The sequence below is a fragment of the Carex rostrata genome, chromosome 20 (assembly GCF_964058835.1).
Source record: "Carex rostrata chromosome 20, lpCarRost1.2, whole genome shotgun sequence".
In the NCBI taxonomy this organism is placed as follows: domain Eukaryota; kingdom Viridiplantae; phylum Streptophyta; class Magnoliopsida; order Poales; family Cyperaceae; genus Carex; species Carex rostrata.
In genome coordinates, this window is record NC_135937.1 from 3974488 (window position 1) to 3999434 (window position 24947).

At 32.8% G+C, this 24947-nt stretch overlaps 1 protein-coding gene across 2 annotated transcripts; it reads right to left on the reverse strand.

Annotated features, from left to right (window-relative positions):
* Positions 1–21966: 21966 nt before the first annotated feature.
* LOC144572388 (uncharacterized) lies at positions 21967–24034 on the reverse strand. Of its 2 annotated transcripts, none has more exons than XM_078321947.1 (2): positions 23789–24034; positions 21967–23256 (listed from the first exon to the last, which is right to left on the reverse strand). In XM_078321947.1, the coding sequence occupies exon 2, from the start codon at positions 23212–23214 to the stop codon at positions 22270–22272; it is 945 nt and encodes a 314-aa protein (XP_078178073.1). In that variant the 5' UTR covers positions 23215–23256; positions 23789–24034; the 3' UTR covers positions 21967–22269. The 2 variants fall into 2 exon arrangements, with proteins under 2 accessions (XP_078178073.1, XP_078178072.1); XM_078321946.1 differs by lacking the exon at positions 23789–24034 and adding an exon at positions 23421–23724.
* Between the last annotated feature and the right edge of the window lie 913 nt (positions 24035–24947).

Below are 24947 nucleotides of genomic sequence, written 5' to 3' on the forward strand. Positions count from 1 at the left end.
TGCTCAAAATTTAATTGAGCGAGTTAATTATAATATTATGATTCAAATTAATTTCAACTTGTTAAATTATCAAGTCAGTTTTAGCCGGACTTAGTTTGAACTCGGCCCATGAAAGTTTCGAACTCGAGCCCACTTCATATTGTGCTCGAAATTTAATTGAGCAAGTTAATTATATTTTCTCTAATCTATTTTAAGTAAGTACGAGTTCTGAGGTTTTTGTGATATTAATGACGAGGTATATATTTTTTTTCTCTTCTTTCAAACCTATTTTGTCTTTATTTTTATTGGATGTCTGTTCCTTTGATGTTTTTAATTAATGGAAGCCGATGTCTCTACCAGCTTTGCATTAAAGAAAAGTATGGTCAAATGATGATGGTTTAAATATTGGTTGAAGCTGAAATATGAACCTGAAACATCAGATTGGGCCATCAGATATATAAAGTACGTGTTGGAGGGTGGCGGTCAGATGAAGTGTTTACTTGATCAATATGGATTTTAATAATGATCACGTGAATATCTTGATGTGGATTGAATGATTTTTATATGATATTGGACTGTCCCCGATGTGTTACGTGATTAATCTGACTAGTTCAGCTAATTCATATAACCTAACAAAAAATAATAATAAGATTTTAGATTAATTTAGGCTAATTAGGTATGAATTATATTTTGATTATTTTTCTTAATAAAACTTGGTCCATCTTATGTTTATTTATATACATATAGTTATAATACCAATATTAATTATTGTAAACAAATATGCTAACTTAGTATTTTCTATTTGAATTGGTCAACGTTATTGCTAGTTAAATTTATTTGTATTTTTATAGTATTTTAAATAGCGCATTATAATGTTTTTAGACTTTGAAAACTACAGTGTTCAGTCGTACGTTTTCAGCTATAGCATTATAGTATTTTCTTAGCATTTCCACAATTACGTAATAATCGCTATTTAGATCTTTGATTTTTTTCCTATATAAAACCTGCAAAATATGACCACCGATAGAATTAAACAAAAGTCGGATAAATATAATCTAGAGTTCTAGACTCGTGTTTGATTAGCTATGAATTAAAAATGTTGTATCCAACTATTATGAATCGAATTGACGACATATACGAAATCAAACATGTTTACACCCCCATTAATATCTCACCTATATGAACATCTTTATATTTTATTTTTATTGAACTTTTCCAAATTAAAATATATCCTAAGCTGAATTTTCCAAGAATTTTCAGTGACATATTAAGTTCTCTCGAACATGTGCTCCAAAAAGATAAATATTCATCGAAGAAATAAAAAAAAACTCCATTAAAAATATATATTTAACAGATTTGGACAAAATGAATATTTTTCAAAATGCTATAAAAAGTTTCAGGAAAAAAAAACAAAACGATAAGCCATGCAGAAGTTTCCGTACAAATATACCGACATAGTTTTATTATTTGAAGAGTTTCTTTAAAAAAAAAGAAATATAATGAAAATCATGAGTCGTCTGGTACAGATAGATGAAAACAAATTAATTAGTATAAGACAGATGAGAATATGAATAATTTGGCATGTCTAAAGGAAATTCTGAAACTTAATCAGTTTTTAAATATTTATAATCTATAATAGTACTTAGTGACATCCTTAATTATTCATGATAGTACTTCTAACGGTGTGGTGGACCGTGGGCACACCAGCATGATGATGTGGTCCAAATGATGCATCTAACTCTCAAAGCGTTTTAATTGTAGGAACCTGACATGGGATGTTCATGTTCCCACTTCCCATCCAGTTCATCTAGAATTATTTCAATATGGACTTCTAGAATTCTTAGCCATTGCTCATTTATATAACATGATATTCATATTCAAGTGTCAGAGAATTCAAGTATTTAAAATTAATCTTAAAAAAGAAAAAAAAATATTTTATTTCATTTTTTGTTAAAGACAATGATTGTCGAGGAACTTCATATAATAAATTGAAATGATTAAGTAGCACCATTTGATTATATTTTTTTGAAAACATTTTATCATAAAACAATAAATGTTCCTCGACATTTAATTACATACCAAATTTTTATGAACAACTGATATGAACCACTCAACATGTTCTAAATTGTACACATTATAAAATAGTATGGTTTTTCTTTTAAAAAAGAATGGGATCAATCATATTTAATTTTCATAATAAGTATGGGGTCAATCTATGATGCCCAAAGTATTTTACCATAAAATATATAACAAAATCACATAGTAGTAACTGATATTTTAAAACGGTTGATTCCCATTTGACCTCTCTCTCTGCTTCTGCTTGTAGATATTAAATAGTTGGATGACTTGATCTATAAACTTTACTCAAAATCAGGAGCGAAGCTTTCGGACAATGGGGGTCAAACACATATGAGATCAATTATATAAAAAAAATTGAACTATGAGCATCAATTATATAAAAAATTTATGCAAAGAATAGAGGTCAAACACATATGAGATCAATCATATTAAAAAATTCGAACTATGAGCATCAATTATATAAAATTTATGCAAAGAATAGGAATCAATGTTACATGATATTTTGTGCTAAATTATATAGAAAAATAATCATAAATATAAAAAATTTAAAATTAAATGGGGTCAATTGACCCCATTGGATCTAAGTAGATCCGCCACGGCTCAAAATACAGAAATTAAGTTAGGATTCTATGGAGAATAATTGTAGAGGATTTCAGTTTGGGTTTATTTGGGCAGTTTCTGTATAATAAATGCTTGATTGGAATGTCTCAATGAGTAGCTAGTCTTCTCAAACAGCAGATGCATCACGCAGCGAATTCGTATCCTCCGAGTTAACTCAAATTTTGAGTTAAAATCTGAACCGTCCGATTTAGATCTGCACTGATGTTAAAGAGTGTAGCACGTTTCAGACGTGGATCAGATTGGCCTGAATCCTGATCGCACGGTACACAGATAAACTCAAACGGTAAGTTACCACGGAGGATCCGGATTCTCATGGGACCCCATAACAAAAAAAAAAATGGTAGCATCTGAAATGGGCCAAGGGCCCGAGAGAACGCACACACATCACCTCCTCAACATGATGCGAATGTTGCGCTACCGCTCCTGTTAAGTCCCTAGTTTGCATTTAAGGTCGTTTCAATTGGCATTTTGGCACTTTCTCCATAGGCCCCATTCAGATTTTGCCGCGCTTATGTCCTGTACAAAAATTGTGAACTGCGCATGATATGTTCGCAGCATTAATACAAGTCTATACTTTGCTTCCAATTAATTAATTTGTTCAGTTCTTTTGTACTGGCGTTCAAGTATATATTTAAAGAGGGAATATGTGCTTTTAAAGGTTCTAAAATTATGATTTAGTCTTCTTTTTAATTTTTTGGAAAATAAAACAGCAAAAAAACACTGCTGCCATTATAAGAAACGATTACTAGCTGCATTGTCTAATAATCAGAGACGGATCCAGTGTATACCGGAGGACTAGCCCCTCCCCTCTAGATTTTGAAAAATGAGTTTGATTTAATAAGACCAGATTACTGGAAATTAATTTCGCCCTCTCTTCGTTTTTGTTGTTTTTAATATCTATAATAATACTATTTTGTTTTTTATTATGTAAAAGACTATTCTTGTTGTTTTGTTTATCCAGTACTGATTAGTAAGTGGATTTGAACCCGATAGCTGCCCATCCTAACAAAAACTCTGGATCTGCCGCTGCCAATAATTCTAGTTCATCAAATGGTTCCTACATGAAGATTACCAACATCTCAAATTTTATCCACCAATTTTACCAATATGTCAGAGTTCCTATTACTGCACTGAGAATTACATTGAGATAAAAGGACAATTATAATAGGACCCTTGTTCATCAGATATATATCAAAAACGTTTTCAATCAATTAGTTTACTGTATCATAATCTCAATGACTTCTCACTTTGTTTCATGGGGCCTAGCTATATGCAAATTGCAACCTATGCAATAAATACATTTATTGACATTGTTTTTCACTTTTTCTCAGTGAATCTTGCATGTATTGCCCAGATAGGGCTGCTTATGAGCCGAGTTGAGTCCGAATTGAAGGTAATTTGGATTTAACTCCTAAACTCATGAGCCGAGTTGAGTCCGAGTTGCTAATCCAGTTCTGAGTCAGAAACTTCAATTTGGAATCAACTCGTGAACAACTCGAGTCGAAGCGAGTTGACTCATGATTCATAATGTAGTACACAGCGAGACAATCTAATTTAATTATAACAAAAGACATATTACGTAGTTTATCAAAATAATACACAATTAAAAATAGTACATAATGAGACAATGGCCAATACATAATTAAAAATTATGAAAATATCAAAATATTACATAATTAAAAATTACCAAAAGATAAGGTTTAGTCGTTTGAGAAACGATGATTTTTTTTTTTAGTTTCAAGCGGCAATACAGTAGATTGTAGGAAACATGTATAAGGTTTGGAGTCGCAAAGATTAGGAATATATGGATTAGGGTTTGGTGTGAGTCCAACCGAGTTGGAGGTAACTTGGATTCGACTCATAAATCAACCGAGTCAGTTTCAACTCGAGTTATTAGCGAGTTGAATCTGAATTGATTCCGAACTGAATTTCGAGTCGTGAGCTTTTTGTGCACCCCTATGCCCAGATTCATCTATATCCAAAACTATTTTTTTGTGTGGCATACTGGCATTTACTACATGTATATAATTAGGATAGTTGACAAGGATATTTGACACTAAAATTCCCAATTTGCCCCGCATCTTAGGATATGCCTTATCATTCCTGTTAATTTATACTACAAGAGACACATTCAAGAGGAACCTACCAGCTCTCCAGGTCTCATCAACCACAGGTTCAAATTTCAAAAGGTTTGCTATCTAATTGAATAGATCAGGAACATGTATGTACTATGTTTCGAGAAACCTCTCGATCGTCCTCTCTGGGCCAACCACTCGTCCTTGCAAATTGCGACGTTTATATTTTGAAGTAAGAAGAATACAATTTAGCAGCAAGAGAACAATTAATTAATGTTAAATTGATAATGATATGTATATATGGTACAATATAAGTAATCATTCAGTTCGGGACCATGATATAATTTCTATATGACATTGACCTTGAGCTAGAATGCCCGTCTCATGTGGAAATGAATTACGAGGTTATCAACTCCATTCCGCTTCGACTGGAACTGATCGGAAACATCGAATACATCTAATTACCGATTCTGCATCAGCTCAAATTATTGTTGAAAGAAATTAGCAAAATAAAATGGAATTTTGGTATTTGATTTCTTTATCATACTGTAACTTGAAAAAGTAAAAAATATTCCGATTAGAGCCCAGAATTTTATAGGAATAATTTAAAGAAATGGAGAAACTATCATTTGCGCATGTAACAGCTTCACAATTAAGACCATGAAACAATGTGCATTAAAAGGCTTTGTAAATTACTGATCAATCGTTACTTCTAAAGTATATATATGCTTCAAATCTTAATTAATGTGCAATAACAATCCTAACACATATCACCTGAAATTTTATTTATTACAATAAACAAACTGAAAACGCTACCAGAATCCATAATTCTTACTCTGAATGCCTTCTGGAAATTCAAAAACGTGCCTGGCCTTGCCCCTGGGAGCCAATTGAAACCATCGATCCGCGGAAAAAACGAGCAGGCTGACATGGCGGGGTTCGTTTATCCCGCTCTCGACCACTCAGCATGGGATGCGTGGCATCTGCTAGAGATCAAGACGAGATCCAGACCGTCCGATGCATCAGTCTGGAGGACTGTAATCGATCAGAGCCAAAGGTGTCGATCGGTTGAAGCCGATGCGGCATTTATTTTTTCTTTCTACGATTGTTTATGCATATCAATCTTGTGGCTACCCATGTAGAGAGTTAGCATAATTTGACATAGTTATGCAGTCATGCAGACTGGTCCGGCAGGAAGAAATATTACGCAGGTACGTTTTATCAGGAAATCCACAGAGGATCCAGAAGATCTGGCGTACAGTCCACGTGCACGGGTACTGTTGAGTGCTGACTCAGGGGATGGGGGGGAAGCTGTAGTGGGGCCCATCAACTCTTTTTGCGGAAGAAATTTGTCGCTCTGTGTCGAGATATTTCATGAAGCTTTTGTACGGTCTGATCTCGAACGAATGGTCCAATATTTTTCGGACTGAATAATTTCTTCCTCCGGTCCTTTTTTACAGAATAAACATGCGCTCTTTACTATTTTGGCGATCCTTACTTTTGCTAAAAGAACCCATGAGTCTATGTCTATGAGTAGGGGTGTCAATGGGTACGGTACGGGTCGGATGGAGACATTTTCATACCCATATTCATTAAAATTGATCTTATCCATATCCTACCCATACCCATTAAAAATTGATCTTACCCGATCCTACCCTTACCCGTTAATATTATCGGGTAACGAAACGGTAGCGGGTGAATAACGGATAATACTAGTATAATAATTAGTTTTATTATATTTTACAAATTAAACATCAAAAACTCATTCATTTTAACACATATATAATTGTATTTCTAATAAAAAATAAAATAAAATAAATGTGCAATCAATTCCAACTAAATTATTTTTTATAAAAAATAAAAATTCAAAAACACGAATATACATTTAAGTGGGTTGAAAATTGAATTGAGTATATATTTAAGTGGGTTGGAAATTGAATTGAATATATATTTGCATTTTATAATTACCCTATAGGGTAACGGGTACGAAATAGTCATTACCCATACCCATTTATTTAACGAAAAAAAATTCTTACCCATACCCATACCCATACCCATACCCATATCCAATAAGCTAACGAAAAAAAAATCTTACCCATACCCGCCTTATCGAATACGATACGGGTCGGATAAACGGCTAAAAAGATACCATTGACACCCCTATCTATGAGCGTTTCATAATTTGACGAGCACGCAGGACCATAAATTCTTCATCGGAGGGGAGTATTAATAAGAAATAAGATATAATTACAATGTGTAGCCTAATTTTAACAAGTTTTTTTTTAAATAAATGGAAGAGGCCCATTATAGTTTTTTTTTTAAATAACATAAATGACATAATTTTTTGGACCCATAAATACTTTTTAGATACAAGGTTAATTTATACTAAAAATGATAAAGAGAGAGACAAAAATTGCAGTCTAAGAGAAAAGAGACAAAGTGCTGCAAGTTAAATGAACAAGTCCAGGAATGAAGTTAGACTTTCAAATTATACGAGAGGAGAGATCAATCATATAAAATTTTCATACTGTGAATGAGATCGATCAATTTACATTATACATAGCATTTACTCTAATATATATAGAGTCCGGCTAATTTGCTGCCGGCAGCATTTTAGCCGGAGGTGCTGCCACTATTTTTTTTATTTTCTGATGTCCAAACAACAAATACAAACCGTTAGATGTTTAATCTATATTATAATCTACTTAGAGACCAAATTTTACATTTTTTGGAATTTTTTTACTATTTATTAAGCTAGTTTGAAAACTGTTGTTTTCAGTAAATTTCTGCAGCATTGAAATCAACAGTTTTTAAACTAGCTTAAAAAATAGTAAAAAAATTCCAAAAAATGTAAAATTTGGTCTCCAAGTAGATTATAGTATAGATTAAACATCTAACGGTTTAGATTTGTTGTTTGGACATCAGAAAATGAAAAAAAGGCCGGCAGCACCGTCAACAGAAATGCTGCTAGCAGCAAATTAGCCACAACCTATATATATATATATATATATATATAGGATTTGACTAATATGCTATGGGTTGCATAGAGGCCTCCCGTGCTACGGCTCAATATTCGAATTTTCAAAATCCTAACGGTCGATCCGAACCGTTCATCTTGTTCTCCATATTAATATGTATTTGGAGACCAAATTTTACATTTTTTGGAAAAATTTTACTATTTTTTTAGATTTATTGAATATCGTTATTTTTTATGGTCTAGATTTGTCTGAAAAACAACAATTTTCAATAAATCTAAAAAAATAGTTAAAAATTTCCAAAAAAAAATGTAAAATTTGGTCTCCAAACACATATTAATATGGAGAACAAGATGAACAGTTCGGATCGACCGTTAGGATTTTGAAAACTCGAATATTGAGCCGTAGCACGGGAGGCCTCTATGCAACCCATAGCAGCGTAGCCAAGTCCTATATATATATATATATGGATAAAGCTAAGGTGCTATGGGTTGCATAGAGACCTACGGTGCTACGGCTCAATATTGAGTTTTCAAAATTCAAACGGTCGATCCGAACCGCTCATCTTGTTCTCCATATTAATATGTGTTTGGAGACCAAATTTTACATTTTTTAGAAATTTTTTACTATTTTTTTTAGATAGGTAGAAAATCAAATATCTGATTGGTGCAGAATTTTTTTAGATCAACTGATTTTCTATCTATCTAAAAAAATAGTAAAAATTTTTCAAAAAAATGTAAAATTTGGTCTCCAAACACATATTAATATGGAGAACAAGATGAGCGGTTCAGATCGACCGTTTGAATTTTGAAAACTCAATGTTGAGCCGTAGCACCGTAGGTCTCTATGCAACCCATAGCACCTTAGCCTTACCCTATGTGTGTGTGTGTGTGTGTGTGTGTGTGGGTGGGTGGGTGTGTGGGTGCGTGTGTGCGTGTGTGTGTGTGGTCAGGGATAAGCACTTACCTACCTCTAGATTCCAATTTATTTTTAGAACAATAATTATTTATACTTGTGTTTATCCCTGGATGGATATAATGCATACTTCTGGATTTAATCCAAGATCCAGAAGAAGAAATTACACAGAAAAGAAAGTCAACCCAGATTGATTCGTGTAAAAGAAAAAAAAAAGACGTAGTCCGATTCGCTAATCTACTTAGAAGAATCGTTGATTTGTTAGGAAAAAAAAGAGATCCACTACTGATTAAGGATATAAATATGTACCATGTCGTGACGAGTCATGTTGTGGCTTGGATCACGTGTCGTGTTGTGACTAAATTTGAAAGGATGGTCATGGTATGTGAATGGTCAGGACATGTTAATCACGCCGTGATTATGGCACACCATGTCCAAACGTGACCGGTCACATTTAACTTTTTTTTTTTATAATTTAAGTTAGTTTATTTAAGATTCACTATTCAATCAAGAACTAACGGTCCTAATTACACGTAACTCATGTGATCAAGTGTCGTGTCGTGACTAATCTTTTGCGTGACGTGTCTTGTCGTGCCAAATTTTTGACAGATGGTCACGTCACGTGGATGATCATGGCATGAAATAGACGAATCACGATACATAACCGATACACATGCCGTTACTTTTTTAGATCACATCTACTATTTCGCTCCGATTCATCAGGAGAAAAAAAAAATACATTTATCAATATTTTATGCCTACCTCTGACCAAAATCTTAAATCTGCTTCTAACTCTAACCATTTGACATGGTTGCATCTCATGAAGCACGATCATCCATACTCTAAAACAACATCAAATAATTAAATTCTGAATGCATACTACAGATGAATTACGTACTTGTAGTAAGTAGTAACTGATGCATGCAGCATGTTCAAAATTTTAATAAGCACAACAAGAATGAGACACTTTTCGCGAGGATAAAAAATTAATTTTTTGCGACGAACTATCTTCATTGTTCAGCTTTTTCTTTTTGCGACGGATGACCGTCACAAATGCATTTTTTCTCTCGCAAAAAGTGTCTACTTTGTTGTAGTGAAGATTGGAACATTTTTATCTTTTGAATACGTGTCATCTTTCAGTTACGGGTATTAGTAATTACCATAAAAAAGAAGAAGAAATCGGAATACATCTGTAAACTCTTCACGCCGTTTAATTCAGTGAAATGTACGTAATTCCATGATCCAATAAAAAATACTGCTCACGCTATCACAATTCATTAATCAGTAAACAGTTTTATCAGTTAATTTTACAGTAAACAATCTTCTTATTGCATAAAATTGTCAGTGGTCCGGTGAGCTTCTGATCATGATTTGGCAACTTCCGACGGTGATTCAATACACTTCTTAATCTGATGGTGATTCGACAAACCTCTAATGATGCTCTGACGAACTTTTGGTATTTAATTTACAATCATTTATTTGTTTTCTCAAAAAAAAAAAAAAAATATATATATATATATATATATATAATCGTTTATGGTGCATATTATTACCTGTCTTTCATTTAAATTATAATTATGATAGATCATATTACCTCTCGTCATTCAATTTATAATTTTATGATGCATCTTATATATTATCTCTTTTCTATTCAGTTTATATTATATATATAATTATTAATTTATTATGATGGGCACGGCCGCACGGGTGTTGTTAAAGTTCAGATTTTATATATAATGCATCTTGTTATTATTTTATAATCAGTTTAGATTTTATAATTATTATGGCGATCGTGACAGCTGACAGGTCAAAGTGTATGTTGGCTTTAACGTACAGTCAATTATTTTTAGTAGCTGGCGGGCTGGCGGCGACGTTGATGATATTAATTTTCTAAAATAGCAGAGCTCTGAGCCTCTGAGCTCCCTTTAATTTATAGTCAGTCTCTTATTGCATAATAAATAGTCAACCTGAGCAGTTTCTCAGAGCATCTACATTCCTGAAACTATTAAGTTTCTAATCTGACGTGGCAGTTTCTAATTCAGTTTCAGAGATATAAGAGAGTTTCTTATTTAGAAACTATGTAGGAAATATTTTTTTTATTAAGAAACTGTTTATAAACTCTATGTTGGCCAAATAATTGGCTCAAATTGTTTCTCCTTTTTAATTTGTTGCTGACGTGACTTAATAGAAACTCTAAAATGAGTTTCAGGAATGTGAGAGTTAGAAAATTTAAAGACCATAATTTCTAAAAAATAATTAACAGTTATTTAAATTTTTTTTTTTGAGTTTTAGAGATGTGAATGCTCTTATATACTTATGTGCATCTTATTATTATTTTTAGTATATATATTACCTGGCTTAGATTTTATAACGTATCTTATTATAGTTCGACTTTGAAACAGATCCAAGGTAACTTTTCCTTTTAAAAATGCCGCCTCAATCCCGTCACCAGTTTCCTGACTTGCGTGCCCTTGCATGTGCTCAACTAAGATATCAAAAGCACATGCAGCAAATTGTCCTCTTTCAATTCAATATACAGGAGAGATATGCTACAGTGAGTTGAAGTAAAAATCTTGTTTTACTTTGTATTTATATTTTTCTTTTTAAAATTCAAATGACCGAACTGATCAACACGATTTTCACATTAAAATGTGTTTGGAGACCAAATTTTTTATTTTTTTTTTGGATTTTTTTTACTAGTTTGTTAGATGGGTAGAAAATTGTTGTTTTTAATTGGATGGATTATCATAAAAAATAGTGATTTTAAAAAATTCTAAACAATAGTAATAAATTTTAAAAAAATGTAAAATTTGATCTCCTAGAACATCACAATATGCAGATTATATATGTCGAACGGTTTGGATTAACTTTTAACTTTTAAAAAAAATATGAGAGTGGAGTAAAATAAGACTCTTACTTCGCAACTTACATAGTCCAACTCTCTCTCTTTCTCTCTCTATATATATATAATGTTCTGAGAGATCTACGATATCCGGTAATGTCACAACACAATTTCAAAGATTATTAACTGATCGTGTTTGGTTGTGAAGCAAGAGATAAAATATATATTTTTTTATTTCACACTTTTTGTCAAATGATAAAGTAAGAGTAAGAGTTGAGTCAATTTGTAATACTTTACTTTATTTTATTTTAATGGATTAACTTTAATCCACATTTACTCTACCTCTAGGATAAAAAAAAACAAAGATTTTATTTCTCAACATCTTACTCATCTAAACAAACTAATTTAAGTTGTAACGTAAGCTGTTAAACAAAATGTAAGATATGAGGAGTAAAATAAAATAAACAACGTAATCATCCTTAAATATAAGTAACAATCAATTAAACCTGATCCTAATGCAGAATTGAACATTACACTAAGCCAGTACAACAGTTTGGCACTTGAATGCAAATTAAGCTTAGCACATTATTCTAGAAACCACGTCTGGAAGCTTTGAGCATTAAATTATCAACCTTTTATCAATTTTCATAGTCAAATGTGTGGCTAGTAGATCATCTTGCCTAGCTATAACTAGAACAACCATGAAAGCAATTAAGTCCTTTGTATTCTAGTGTCATTAACACTGAAAATTATGACGAGTTTAATAGTTTATGTGCCTGGAAGTTTTCAATGCAATATGGATTTTTTTTTAGTTTTTTCCATAATTTCAATGTATGGCTTTCAGCAACTGAAATGACCCTATTATATATTAATATATTGAGGAAATTTGTTTACAACTCCCCTCGCCCTCTTGATCACGTGGGGAGGAGATCTGTCTCGATAGTTCCTAGTTTGTAGAAAGAAATGGAGAGAGATGTATTCTACTAAACAGTTATTGAAAGATAAAAATATGATTGCATAAGAGCATGGATATGGATGTCTCCACTGGCATTTTTTATTTATTTAGCTTGTAGTATATATATACTAAAGGAACTTTTTTCATTTTTTTTATCACATATATATGGTAGTAAAAGAACTGCCGACATAAAATAAACCAGCATTGTTGACAGTGTTGAATTAATAAGAATTCAATAAACAATGGGAACGAATTTGGCCTGACAGACTTTGCATTTTTTTGCAATGTTTTTGTCCAAAGGATTTTGGACAAAGTTCATTTAAAGTCAAACTTAAACCATCTGATCTGCGGTCTAAATTCACACATTTAGATTCATGTGGAGCGTTTAAATTTATTTATATTTAAATCTTTTTGCACGAATCTCAATACATATCGATCCAAATGCATTAAACTTGATTTTGGATAAGATTTGTCCAAAGCTCTTTAACAAAATCCAATTCCATTAATGAAACCTAATCGGAGAAAAAAACAATATTTTATGGTGAAAGCGAGATGACCCTGCCAGAGAGTAGACTTTCCTTGCCTTCTCAGCTTGCTCTATGTAATTATAATTATGCTTCTCGTTTCGATTTGTGTGCGGAAAGGAATGATGTGATATTGCTCATTGGCTCATTGCTTAGCATATGTTGCTTCCATGAATACTATTTGCAGTACCCTCTTGCAGTAATCTAACTTCACACTCGTTATATATTCTCCTCCTCAATTACAAGTCTCTTTCATTGCACTATACACACGTTTACATATGGTCTATTGGTCTTCTTCGTTCAAAATCATACCTCATTGGCCCGATGTATCTCAGTCTCTCCTGAAAAGTGTTTGACACATGTACAATAAAAAATATTTTGAATTAATGTCCACGAGAGATTTTTTTTTTCTTGAGGAGTTCTGGGTAGTTAATGAAAAGTTAAATTGATGTAATGGGTATTTTCAACCTTATGTAACTATGATATATTTTAATTTATTTAATTTAGACATGATGTATAAAATAAATATATTAATTTTATATACATATATTGTCGTGAAAAAATATTAAAAGTTTAGATTCGACGATTGAATTTTAAATTTTACAAAATATATAAATGAAAAAATTGTTGTGTATATTTAATTATTTATAGTTGAAAAAATTTGGTAGCACCAAAACCATCCTTGAGAAAAAAAAAATTCAAACTGTGTACGTTAATTACTGTTGAAGCATCTCTACTCATATATATATATATATTAGTTGATTTAGCAAATTTCAAGGTGTCGAGATAAGTCCTGGACTTTAACTCTTTTTCATGACTGAACTTGAATATAATTAACAAAATGTGAACACAAAAATGAAAAATATACGAATTTATTATGTCTAATAAAAAATGCTAGATTTCTAAAACTAATTCTTCATAAACTCACTTTTATGTATAAATCTCAGGAGAGGGTGACCACATAATCCTTCATAAGAGAAGCTTTAATTATTTTTTGAATTTGGAAAGGAAAAAAACTACAATTAACAACAACAATAGTAGTAATAATAATAATAATAACAACAACAATAATAATAATAATAATTAAAAACAACAACAACAACAATAATAATAATAATATAATAATAATAATAATAATAATAATAATAATAATAATAATAATAATAACAATAATAATAATGAGTAAGACTTAGGTGCTATGGATAGCATAAGGCCTTCCGTGGTACGGCCTGAAAAATCTATCGTATAAACTTTAAACTTCAATCTATGTAGCTCAATAAATTGGTTATATAATGAAATTGTTGAATACCAATTTTTACTATTTTTAGAATTTTTTGACTATTTTTTATGATTTATGAAAGATGGCAAAAAATGACTTAAAAATAAAAGAAAATTGCCAATATTTTAGGCTATTTTTTCCATCTTTCATAAATCATAAAAAATAGTAAAAATTAGTATTTTACAAGTTCATTATATAAACAATTTATTGAACTACTTAGATTGAAATTTGAAATTTATACAATAATAGGTTTTTGAGCACTACAACAGAATGATTTTTTAGCGACCGGTGCTAACGTCGGTCTCTGATAGTCATTTTTCTCCAAAAAAAAAGAAAAAAGAAAAATCAGCGGTGACCAACACTTTTCAGCGACCGGCACCATCGCCGATCGCTGAAAGTTTTTTTTTTTTAAATCGCTGGAATTTTTCGCTGAAAAAAAAGGCGCCAGAACCCTCATCTCCGCCAAAACCCTTCTTCTTCTCCGCCAGAACCCTAGCCTCCCCGAAAATTTTCTCCTCCGCGCTGTCTTCTCCTCCTCGCCGTCTTCTTCTTCGCGCGACCAGCACCAGCCTTCTTCTCCGTGCCGTCTTCTGGACTCACGACCAGCACCACCAACGACTCGCCCAGACCGCACGCCGTGAACCGACGACACTGGTATCTTCTCTCTTTTCCTTGCTGATTTCTTTGTTTGTCGTGATGATTCGTAGAATTGGATTTGATAAATCGAGTGCGGATTGTTGATTTTTCCGACACGATTGAATTACTTGATTTTGGGTGTTACGCGGCATTGATTCTTGTAACTCTGTCTCTAATTTTTGTTGCTGCCGTGTTGCTTGTGTGGTGGCAGTGTTGGTACCAATGGTACCCGTCCAGTATTGTAGATTGTATAAAGCAGTGGGTTTTGGTAGTTATAATTTTAGTCAAATAAATAGCTTTAATGCATGTAAGTAGGATTTTGTGTCAGTTCAATTGGATTTAAAATGAAGAATCGATGGTTAAATTAGGCAATACAAGCTGAGGTTTAAAATACAAACCCTAAAAACATAAAATACATAAAATACTTAAAAAAAAACATGACGTCTGTACATATACACACCATGCCAAAAGACATGACGTCTGTTTAAATACAAACCCTAAAAACATAAAATACATAAAAAAGACATAAAAGACCCTAAAAACTCTAAAATTATAAAGAAAGGTCCAAAAGTCCATGAAGGAAGACTCGGATCGCGAATCTGAGCCCGAATGGTCGAAACAAATTATAGATTCCTTTCGGATCCAGTTTTGGGCTGTGAAGTTCCTGTCAAAATTTCAGCCCGATCCGACGGACAGATCAAAAGTTACGCCCCTTTTCGTGAAGCATGCGCAGGACCATATTGCATCAATCGGCTTATCGTTTGAAGCTTAAATTTCTCGCAATAAGTCCTCCTTGATTGGTACCCTTTATTAATTGGTGTTACTATCATTTGCATTTGTTAGATTCATGGCCGATCATCATGCTCGGAGAGAACTCAATGTGTGTTTATGTATGTCATGATTTTTTATTTATGTTATATGATATCATGTTGTATGTCAATATTGAATTGTTGTACGATATTTAATATTAAATTCAAATCAAGCTATTATGTATGTTATGATTATTTGATATTATATTCGAATTGAGCTATTATTTGATATTATTGTTTGATCGATGTGAATGTGGAATTATATGTCATTTGTTGTCTTATTTATGTTATTTGATGTAATGTTGTATGTTGAAATGTCATGGAGAAATGTAAATAACAAAATATACAAAAAAATGCTGATATAAGTATCAGTGACCGGTATTTAGGTATCAGAGACCGGTTTCACCGGTCTCAGATATCTTTTCATGACGTCAGTAAAAAACAACTGCGACCAAAAAATTTGGTCGCAGAAAAATTATCAGCGACCGGATGACGTCATTCAGCGACCGGTGACGTCATCAGGAGGGTATTTGCGACAATGCTTTCAGCGACCGGAGTATTAGCAACCGTTTTTTGATTTTCTGCGACCGGCGCCTATACTTTCTGCGACTGGAAAAACGGTCGCAGAAAGTGGGATTTGCTGTAGTGGAGACCATAGCACGGAAGGGCTTATATATATTATCCATAGCATCTAAGCCTTACTCAATAATAATTACAACCACAACAACAGTAGTAGTAGCAGCAGCAACAGTAGTAATAGTAAAATATTGGCTATATGAAATTTTATTTGCAAAGCCTCATTGTAATCTTGTTAGTTCTGTAACTATATGGTTGCCATCTTTGTCATACCATCCCCATTAATCCATTATCACTATTAATTACCATAAATATAATAATCAATTATTTTCATCTCCTTATAATTCTTACGTCAGTATTGTCAATACATATCTATTATTTTGCATATTTAATGTTTTAATTATCTAAAATACTCATATTGTTGAGAATAAGCTGACATAAATTGTTATTTTCGAGTGTATTTCTATTACCAACGAGAGTATTCGTGAGGATATCAACATTGTTAAATACTTTTATCCTCGTGAATAAGACAAATTATTGTAGTATAACTGTTGTTGAATCGTAAACATCATTGTTATTGATATCATTTGTAGTTGATATTATGACTATACCTCATAATTATTTAATTACTTAAATGTTATTTTTTGTCACTAGATCGACTACAAGCTGGTTTCGAGAACGATCAAGTTGAATGGTAATAGCCAAGTCCATATTTTAATTAGATCATAAAAGTCGATCTTGATCTGAGTCGTTTATCAAATATTGAATAAAATTATGTATTGTGCGCGCGACTACATCGTAGTGCAACATCAAATGGCTAACGCTACTTCAAGATTCGTGCACCGGTTCAAGATTCATCCTCAGAAATATTGCCTTATAATCTAAAAAACTCATTAAAAGATGGAGCAAGGCCTTAATTTTTCTTGCTACTTAATTAGAAGGTGCATATATATCAACCTAGCTAGTTGATGTGATTACTCAAAAAAAAAATGCAGTAAATAGACAATCGTCTTATTGGATACTTCTCCAATGAGCTAATGCGTATGATATATCTGTTGCACCTGCTGCAGCTCATCACTGCTGCAACTGCTCTTGCTGACGACTTTTCTATATATCTCTGTCAGAAGTTGATCTCGTTGCCTTTATTTCTGTGCCAACCAGTTCTGTGTTTATAATTATTTATCAGTATCTCTGCTCTATTATATCCCCTCCAATAGAAAGTAAGAAGCTTGGATTTAAGTGTACCTAGAACTTAGAAGTACATTTTTCATATAATTTTCATATACAATTTGTAAAAAAAAGCATGACATTTGGGTTAGAACTTAGTAGCACCAAGAATAAAGAGAAATGTCATCTGATGAGTTTAATTTTCTTCTTGAACATCTTGATTAATGAAGATCATGCATGGGTCACGGAGATATCGGTTGTTTTCATTATGAAGAAATTAAGATAATTCTTGGTTTATATAATTTAGTGTCATTTTATATTTTTATTGTATCTTAAATTACTTCAATAAACCAGATTGAGAATTGTATTGAATATACTTTCAGAGGGTCTGGAACCTTTATATTTATTTTCTTCCCAGTGACAGAGAAAAGAAGGCGTTGGATTGCAGACTTACTGCCAATAAAATAAACAATGAATCATGAAGGAATCCAAACTGGTGACGCTAACAACAATATCAACAACGGTAAACCCTGTTTTGTGTTTCCAAATGAATACGGTATAAGAAATGAGAGGTTAGCTAGGGGTCTCAATGATGGGAGAGGGGGCTGTCCGATGGCCATCGGACCACTTTTGTGTTCGATGGGTTCTCTTCACCGTCGGATCTGCTTTAGGATTCGCGCCCTCAATTCCGCGTCTGCTTTAAAATCCATACACACGAATCATAAAGCAGATCTGACGGTGAGAGAACCCATCGAACACAAAAGTGGTCCGATGGCCATCGGACAACCCCCTCTTTCCTCAATGATACCCTTTTAGCCATTTACCCAACCCGTACCGTATTCGATAAGATGGGTATGGGTAAGGTTTTTTTTCCGTTAGCTTATTGGGTATGGGTATGGATAAGGATTTTTTCTTCGTTAGCTAAATGGGTAAGGGTACGAGTAAATGCTATTTCGTACCCGTTACCCTATAGGGTAATTATATAAAATATAATAATATAATAATATTTGAGAAATAATTAGTGAGTATTTTTGTTGTTTATTGTATTGTTTTTGTTGTAAGAAAAATATTAAACATATCATTTTTATTTGTATGTCCTGTTCTTTAATTAAATAATTCAATTTGTCGGAAGATATATTTTTGTTTTTGAATTCTCTTGTTTTATAAAAAAATACAATTTAGTTGAAATTGATTTTTACATGTGTCAAAAAATTATTTTTACATGATATGACGTGACTAAAATGATGGAGCACAGTCACATCATGTGTGATTATGCTGTGACAACATGTGACGTGACTGATCGTTTAATTTTTGTTTCAAATTTAACTTAGTTCAAAGAAAATAATAACAAAATGCAAAATAAAATGAAACTGTTACAAAATAAATTATAATTGAGATGTAATTTTGAAAAAAAAAATCGATCACGTTGCATATCACATGATGTGACATGACTAAGATGGTGGAGGACAGTCACGTCACGTGATCGATACACGTGACGTGATGTGATTGGTAGCGACGTGGCTAATTTCTTTTTCTAATCGTGACTTTGCTCATTGGCAAGGTTCTAAATAGCGTTTATCGCGTCATAGCGGGGAGCCTCCAGAAAAAGCTATAGCGAATAGCGAAAGCTATCCCAAATAGCGTTTTTTTATTTTTATAAAAATTATATTATATATTTGTACTAAATATCAACATTATTTAGTCTCATAGAACAATAAATAATATCAAATTGATTAAAAAATTATAATATTCATATTGAACCAATACAAAGTCCAAATTGCGACTCAAAATATCTATAGTAATAGTGTAATACTAATATCATAAACTATCGATCTTTTTCTATTTAAAATATCTTCAACATCATAACATAATTTATCTTTTTTCTATTTAAATTTCAAAATAACCTAGAAATTGAAAAAAAAAAATCATACTTCTAGTAAAATAAACAGATGATCCTTGAAGAAATTCTTGTTAGTCTCTAAAATTTCCATAATTTAGCAATTATTTATTTGATTTATCATCAGTTAAAAAAAACCAAGAGCAAAATGAAAAAATTATTATAGCGGACCTGAATTTGATATAATGTAATATTCATCAAAATTAAACAATATCTTCACCATTTATTTATTTTAAAGCTCATATAAATTGAAAAAAAAAAACAGCAAATGTTGCATAGCGCGCGCTATTTGCGCTACACGCTATTTGCGCTACACGCTATACGCTATAGCGGACCGCTATTACCGCTATTACCGCTATTACCGCTATAGCGTCTGTAGCGCAAATAGCGTGTTTTAATGCCATAGCATAGCGTTTGGTCTCCAAAAACGCTATAGCGGCACTATAGCGCGCTATTTAGAACATTGCTCATTGGTATTGCCTTCAAACTTAACGCTAGTTTTTTTTTTGATGTGATTTATAATTTAGAAAGTGCACTATTTTTTTTCTAAAATGTTACTTAGTTGAGTACCAATTTGTCAACTAGAATTGATACAAATTTTTATTTTTTTAAATTGATGCATGTATTAATTTTTTTAACTGTTACTTAGTTGATGTCAATCTTTTTTTAAATTGCGATTTAGAAAAGAAATATGAACATAAGGTAGTAGGTAGGTCAGAAATTCGCTTGAATTTGTGTATGTACCGATTTCTCAATTAAATTTTAAAATTGATCAATTTATATGAAAACTCCTAAATAATGACATGTACCATAAAAAAAAAATTGCAACTATATATGCTCTCCTTTTTAATTGTACCATAGAGATTTTTGCCAACCGTAATCTAGCTTCGCCCCTGGTTGGGGATGCTAATGCTACGTCGGAATAGAGGGATGAGATCCGACAGTTACAATCCAAATCAAATAAAAATATGCATCCCTTTTGTTTGGATTGTTTGCATGTAGAAACAGATGTTAAAGTTCAAATCTGTGTAAGTGAAAGGCTAAATATGTACCTAAGATTATGTGTTTATGTTGAAGAACTCGATCTAAGCATTTCAGCAGTTAATAAATCACCTCAATTAGTTATTGTAAATACTTTCATTTTCTTATCAATATATATATTGTTAGCGACAATTTGTTGCTGACCTTAAAATAAAAATAATAAATCATCTCAATTAGAGTCAGAATGAGAAAATTATGACTAAAATACCGACACGTATAATGCATGCATGAATTGGATGCAGCCAGAGATGTAGTCGAGAACGATCTAGCTCGGATTTTGGATGCGCTATTGTATTTTTATTTTTTAGATATGAAGAACTTGTGCCTCTACGTAAGTCCTCGATAGGTATGGTTATTTGTGCCCCGGATACATATATTAACTTATGCCTCTCCACCGATTGCTCTTTAATTTGTTTTCTACAACAACATCATGATTCCCAAAATGACAGATAAAACGAGCATTGAGGATTGTCATGTACCTGAAAGGGGAGGTAGCACAATTGGCTAGAAAAATGTCATAGAGTTGTTATACCCAAAGATCGAGAGTTCGATTTGCCCTCACGAACCTTGGTAGCTACTACCAAGTTTTCAAAAAAAAAAAAGAGGATTGTCATATACCTTCTCGACCCCATGCGGAGTTAATAGCAGATCCATTTTCAATCAAGATGATGCAATTGGCTCAATTTGCTCAACAAAACGATCAAAATACTGTCATCTCTTGTCTAAGTATAGCCATTAACAAACAAATATCAACCATTTGGTTATTATATATGTATCAACTTTTAAATTGTTAGAGTTGTCTGATTATCAAATATTAACAAACAAGTATCATTCATTAATTATAAAGCATCACTTATATATGTTTCACATAAGACATGACAATTGGAACTTATGTCATATAACCTTTAATTAGGACGAAATGGAGAAATTTTAACTTTAACCTGCAGTGAATTGTGTTAAGGAACAATTAATGACTGCAGTGTTAAATTTATGATAATAATAAAGTCATAGTATAATAGTGAAATAGTTAAAGTGATCTGACGATTATTACGAACTTACATTAATGTAGCTATTAGCTAGCATATATATAATGAACGGTCTGTGTAATGGATCTGTTGTTTTATCTGGGAAAACGAAAGATTATCTCCTCTACCTGAGAGCGTGTAGGTGTATGGTTAGGGATATATATGAATACTACATTTTTCTTGTATTTTTATTTCACTGCATTATCTATTATCTAGAGCTATTTGCCTATTTACATACAACATTTTTGTGCTTAATTTGCATTATAGACTATCTTTATAATAATAGTACCTAACATGTTTAGAAAATTCTGTAAATATTTTTTTTCTTTTCATCTTTGTCAAACTACATTAGTGGGCATGTTCTCATCACAACAATAAATCTTTTGCGCATTTTGACCTAGATACTTGTTCCATCTTGCTTGGAAGTCACAAAAGAGAAAAATATATAATTCCTATTGACATAAAATACACCTCCCAAAGTTCAATTATCGATGTGTCTAATTAGTAATGCCACATGGAAAATTGCAATTTGATCATAATTTTTAGCTACTGCATTTGGACTAAACATGTGTACAAGAAATACTACATAATCCATACACTCAAAACACCATACTACAAATTCTCCTCTAACAAGAACAACTGGGGAAAAAGGCTAATTAACATTTCTATTCCAGTGCAGAAACTATTTTCTACTTACTAAATAACATAAAAAGATAGCACAAAACAATAATTGAAGTTGATGGTTGGCTTGAAATTTGCTGAGAGAAGATGAGTAGATGCAAAAGATATTTATATACTTCCATAGGTACAATTCTCACAAAACTTACGGGACCTAAATATCTCATGATACAAATAAAATACCGGATATCCATCTCTAAGGTAAAGAATTAGGTCTGATGCAACTCCTCCCCTCATCGCTCCCAACCCTCGTTTGTAGTTGTTCCTGTTTCATTTGTTGCTCCAAGTAGAGTTGTACTTGTGGTTGCACTTGAGGCTGCTGCTGTGTTGGCTGCTGAGCTTGCATTTGCAATTGAACTTGCTGTTGCTGAAATGGTCGAGCAAGGAAAACACTGTCGAACAATTGTTGTTGGACCGAAGGCGGTGGATTCTGTTGCTGATGTTGCACTTGTATCTGAGCTGATTGAGGTGAAACCAGCACCACTTGACCTTGCATGGATGGTGCTGGATTGGTATTGAAATGACCGTCGTAACCACCTCTCATACCCTCAATAGTAGCATTGAACCTAATCATGTTATGCTCCCTCAATGTTTCCATCGCTAGCATCTGCTGCTGAGCCTCAACCGCATCTCGTAACGAAACTACAGGATGCGATGGCATTGGAGCGGAGCTCCCAAGGCCTAGGTCCATACCGATCCCCACATTCGGCAACCCATAAGACCCTGCCATGTAGGATGATGACGTGGAACCTGATAAACGATTTTGGTTAATCAGAGGATTTGGTTGATGAAGAAAAGGAGAGTAAGTTGATGGGCTAATGAGATCCGAGAGCTCCTTCTTTGCGGACATGAGCTGGTCTTGTACTTCCTTGATTCTTACTTGAAGAACTGAGATGTAAGCGACACAGCCATATACCGGGTCATTTATCCGTGCATCGGCCTCATAGGCTAGCGAATTGACGGCATCTTCACGTTGATTTGATGGGAGTTCGTTTAGAAGCTTTGCAACATTGCTTGCGCCAAAAATTTTGTGCACATTAGCGAATTTGGACGGCTGGTCGGGAGGGAAATACGGCGCAAAAACACAACCGTTGGTGCACTTGCGGCGAAGGAACTTGCACGCGGCACACGGGCTAGCCATGTCATCCCACCGTCTTTCTTGATGTATATTATTTTGGTTTTGCTGAAAATACAAGAGAAAGAAAAGTTAGAAATTTTAAAATGAGTATTATTGCGATCTCTTAATTTTAAAAAAGAAGAGAAAAATGCAACTGATGGGATAGGATATATAATTATTAATTAGGGTTCGGTTATGACTTGAGATTAGGGTTAGGGTTACAGACTTACGATTTGTCGTTTCTTTAATTATTTTGGGGATCCGGAGTTGGCATACAGCGTTAAACAGGAACCAAGAAATGGTAAATAAGTTAGAATTTATTCTCTCGGCCTTTTCTTCTTCTCTCTGTCTTATATTTCTTGATCTCTCTGCTATAATTACATCTCGGTCCGGTAGAAGGGACAGTACCGGGTCGGAATCAGATGTTTTTAATATAAATTGAGAGTAGAGAATTCAGAAGATCTTCTTTCCCCCGCGAAGGGGAAAGAAGAAGAGAGAAAGAACAAATGAAAGAGAGAACGAGATGGAAGAAACAAATAGTTTTGAATCAAAAAAAAAACCCAGAGAAATGTAGAAAAGGCAAGAAAAAAAAAGAAACCTGGAGCGGGTAGCTCGGAAGGATTTGCGGCGCCGAGAGAGGGGAAAAGAGATGGGTTTGAGATCCCAATGGGAGCGGAGGCGACGACCAAGTAGAGAGAAAGAAAGAGGAGAGAGAGAAATTTCTAATTTAAGATTTGTTAAATTTGCTAATTGATCAGTCCCATGATATCAAGAAATCAAGACTGGATTGTTGGTTAAAATATTGTCGCTCTGAGTTTACTAAATGGGTGCTAATTTAAGGATTGAGGAGAAAAAAGAAGTGCGCTGATTATATAGAGATGAGAGCTGGAATTAAAGATAATTTAAAACATCATGAGGAGCTGGAATTTAATGGACGACTCCCTAGCTTCTTTCTCTCTCTAGGTGTCCTACGTCACCACGTGGATTTGATTAGGAAATGTGATATATAACATGGTAAAATCTTAACAATTCCATCAAATTTATTTATCTGCAACGCTGTATTGTTTGTGATTAATTTACCTATAAAATATATGAATTAAAATTGATTCGCTGACAATAAATACAAACTAAAATTTTCATATTATCATATTAATATATAGAGAGAGAGAATGACTAATATACAAACGTTGAACTCAAGAACAAACAGTTCGATTCTCTGATTTTCAAAGTTCAAACAGTCGATCCAAACTGTTAGATATTCAATCTAGGTTAAAATGTGCTTGGAGACCAAATTTTATATTTTTTTTGAAATTTTTTTACTATGTATTAAGATGGTTTGAAAAATATAGTTGTTTTTCAATGGTGCAGAATTTTAATAAAAATAGTGATTTTCAAATCATATTAATAAATAGTAAAAAAATTCCAAAAAAAAGTAAAATTTGGTCTCCAAGCACATTTTAACATAGATTGAATATCGAACGGTTTGAATTGACTGTTTAAACTTTAAAAATCAGAGAACCGAACCTTTTGTTCCTGAGTTCAATAACAAACATTTTTATATTAGTCATTATATATATATATAAATTTGGCAGCTCTAAAGAAAATAGAAGTATAACTTTTTCAGATTTTATCTGTTTGGTTCCTAGTGTTTGGCTTGTTCCGGTCCCAGTACTGCCACTTGCGTAATAATTAAATTTCAAAGCAAAATAGTATAATTTCAGCTCTGATGCCCAGTTCAAAACTCAAATATATATTGC

Bases quoted from the DNA above. Each gene is read 5' to 3' on its own strand.
- LOC144572388 (XM_078321947.1), bottom strand. From the start codon at position 23,214: ATGGCTAGCCCGTGTGCCGCGTGCAAGTTCCTTCGCCGCAAGTGCACC.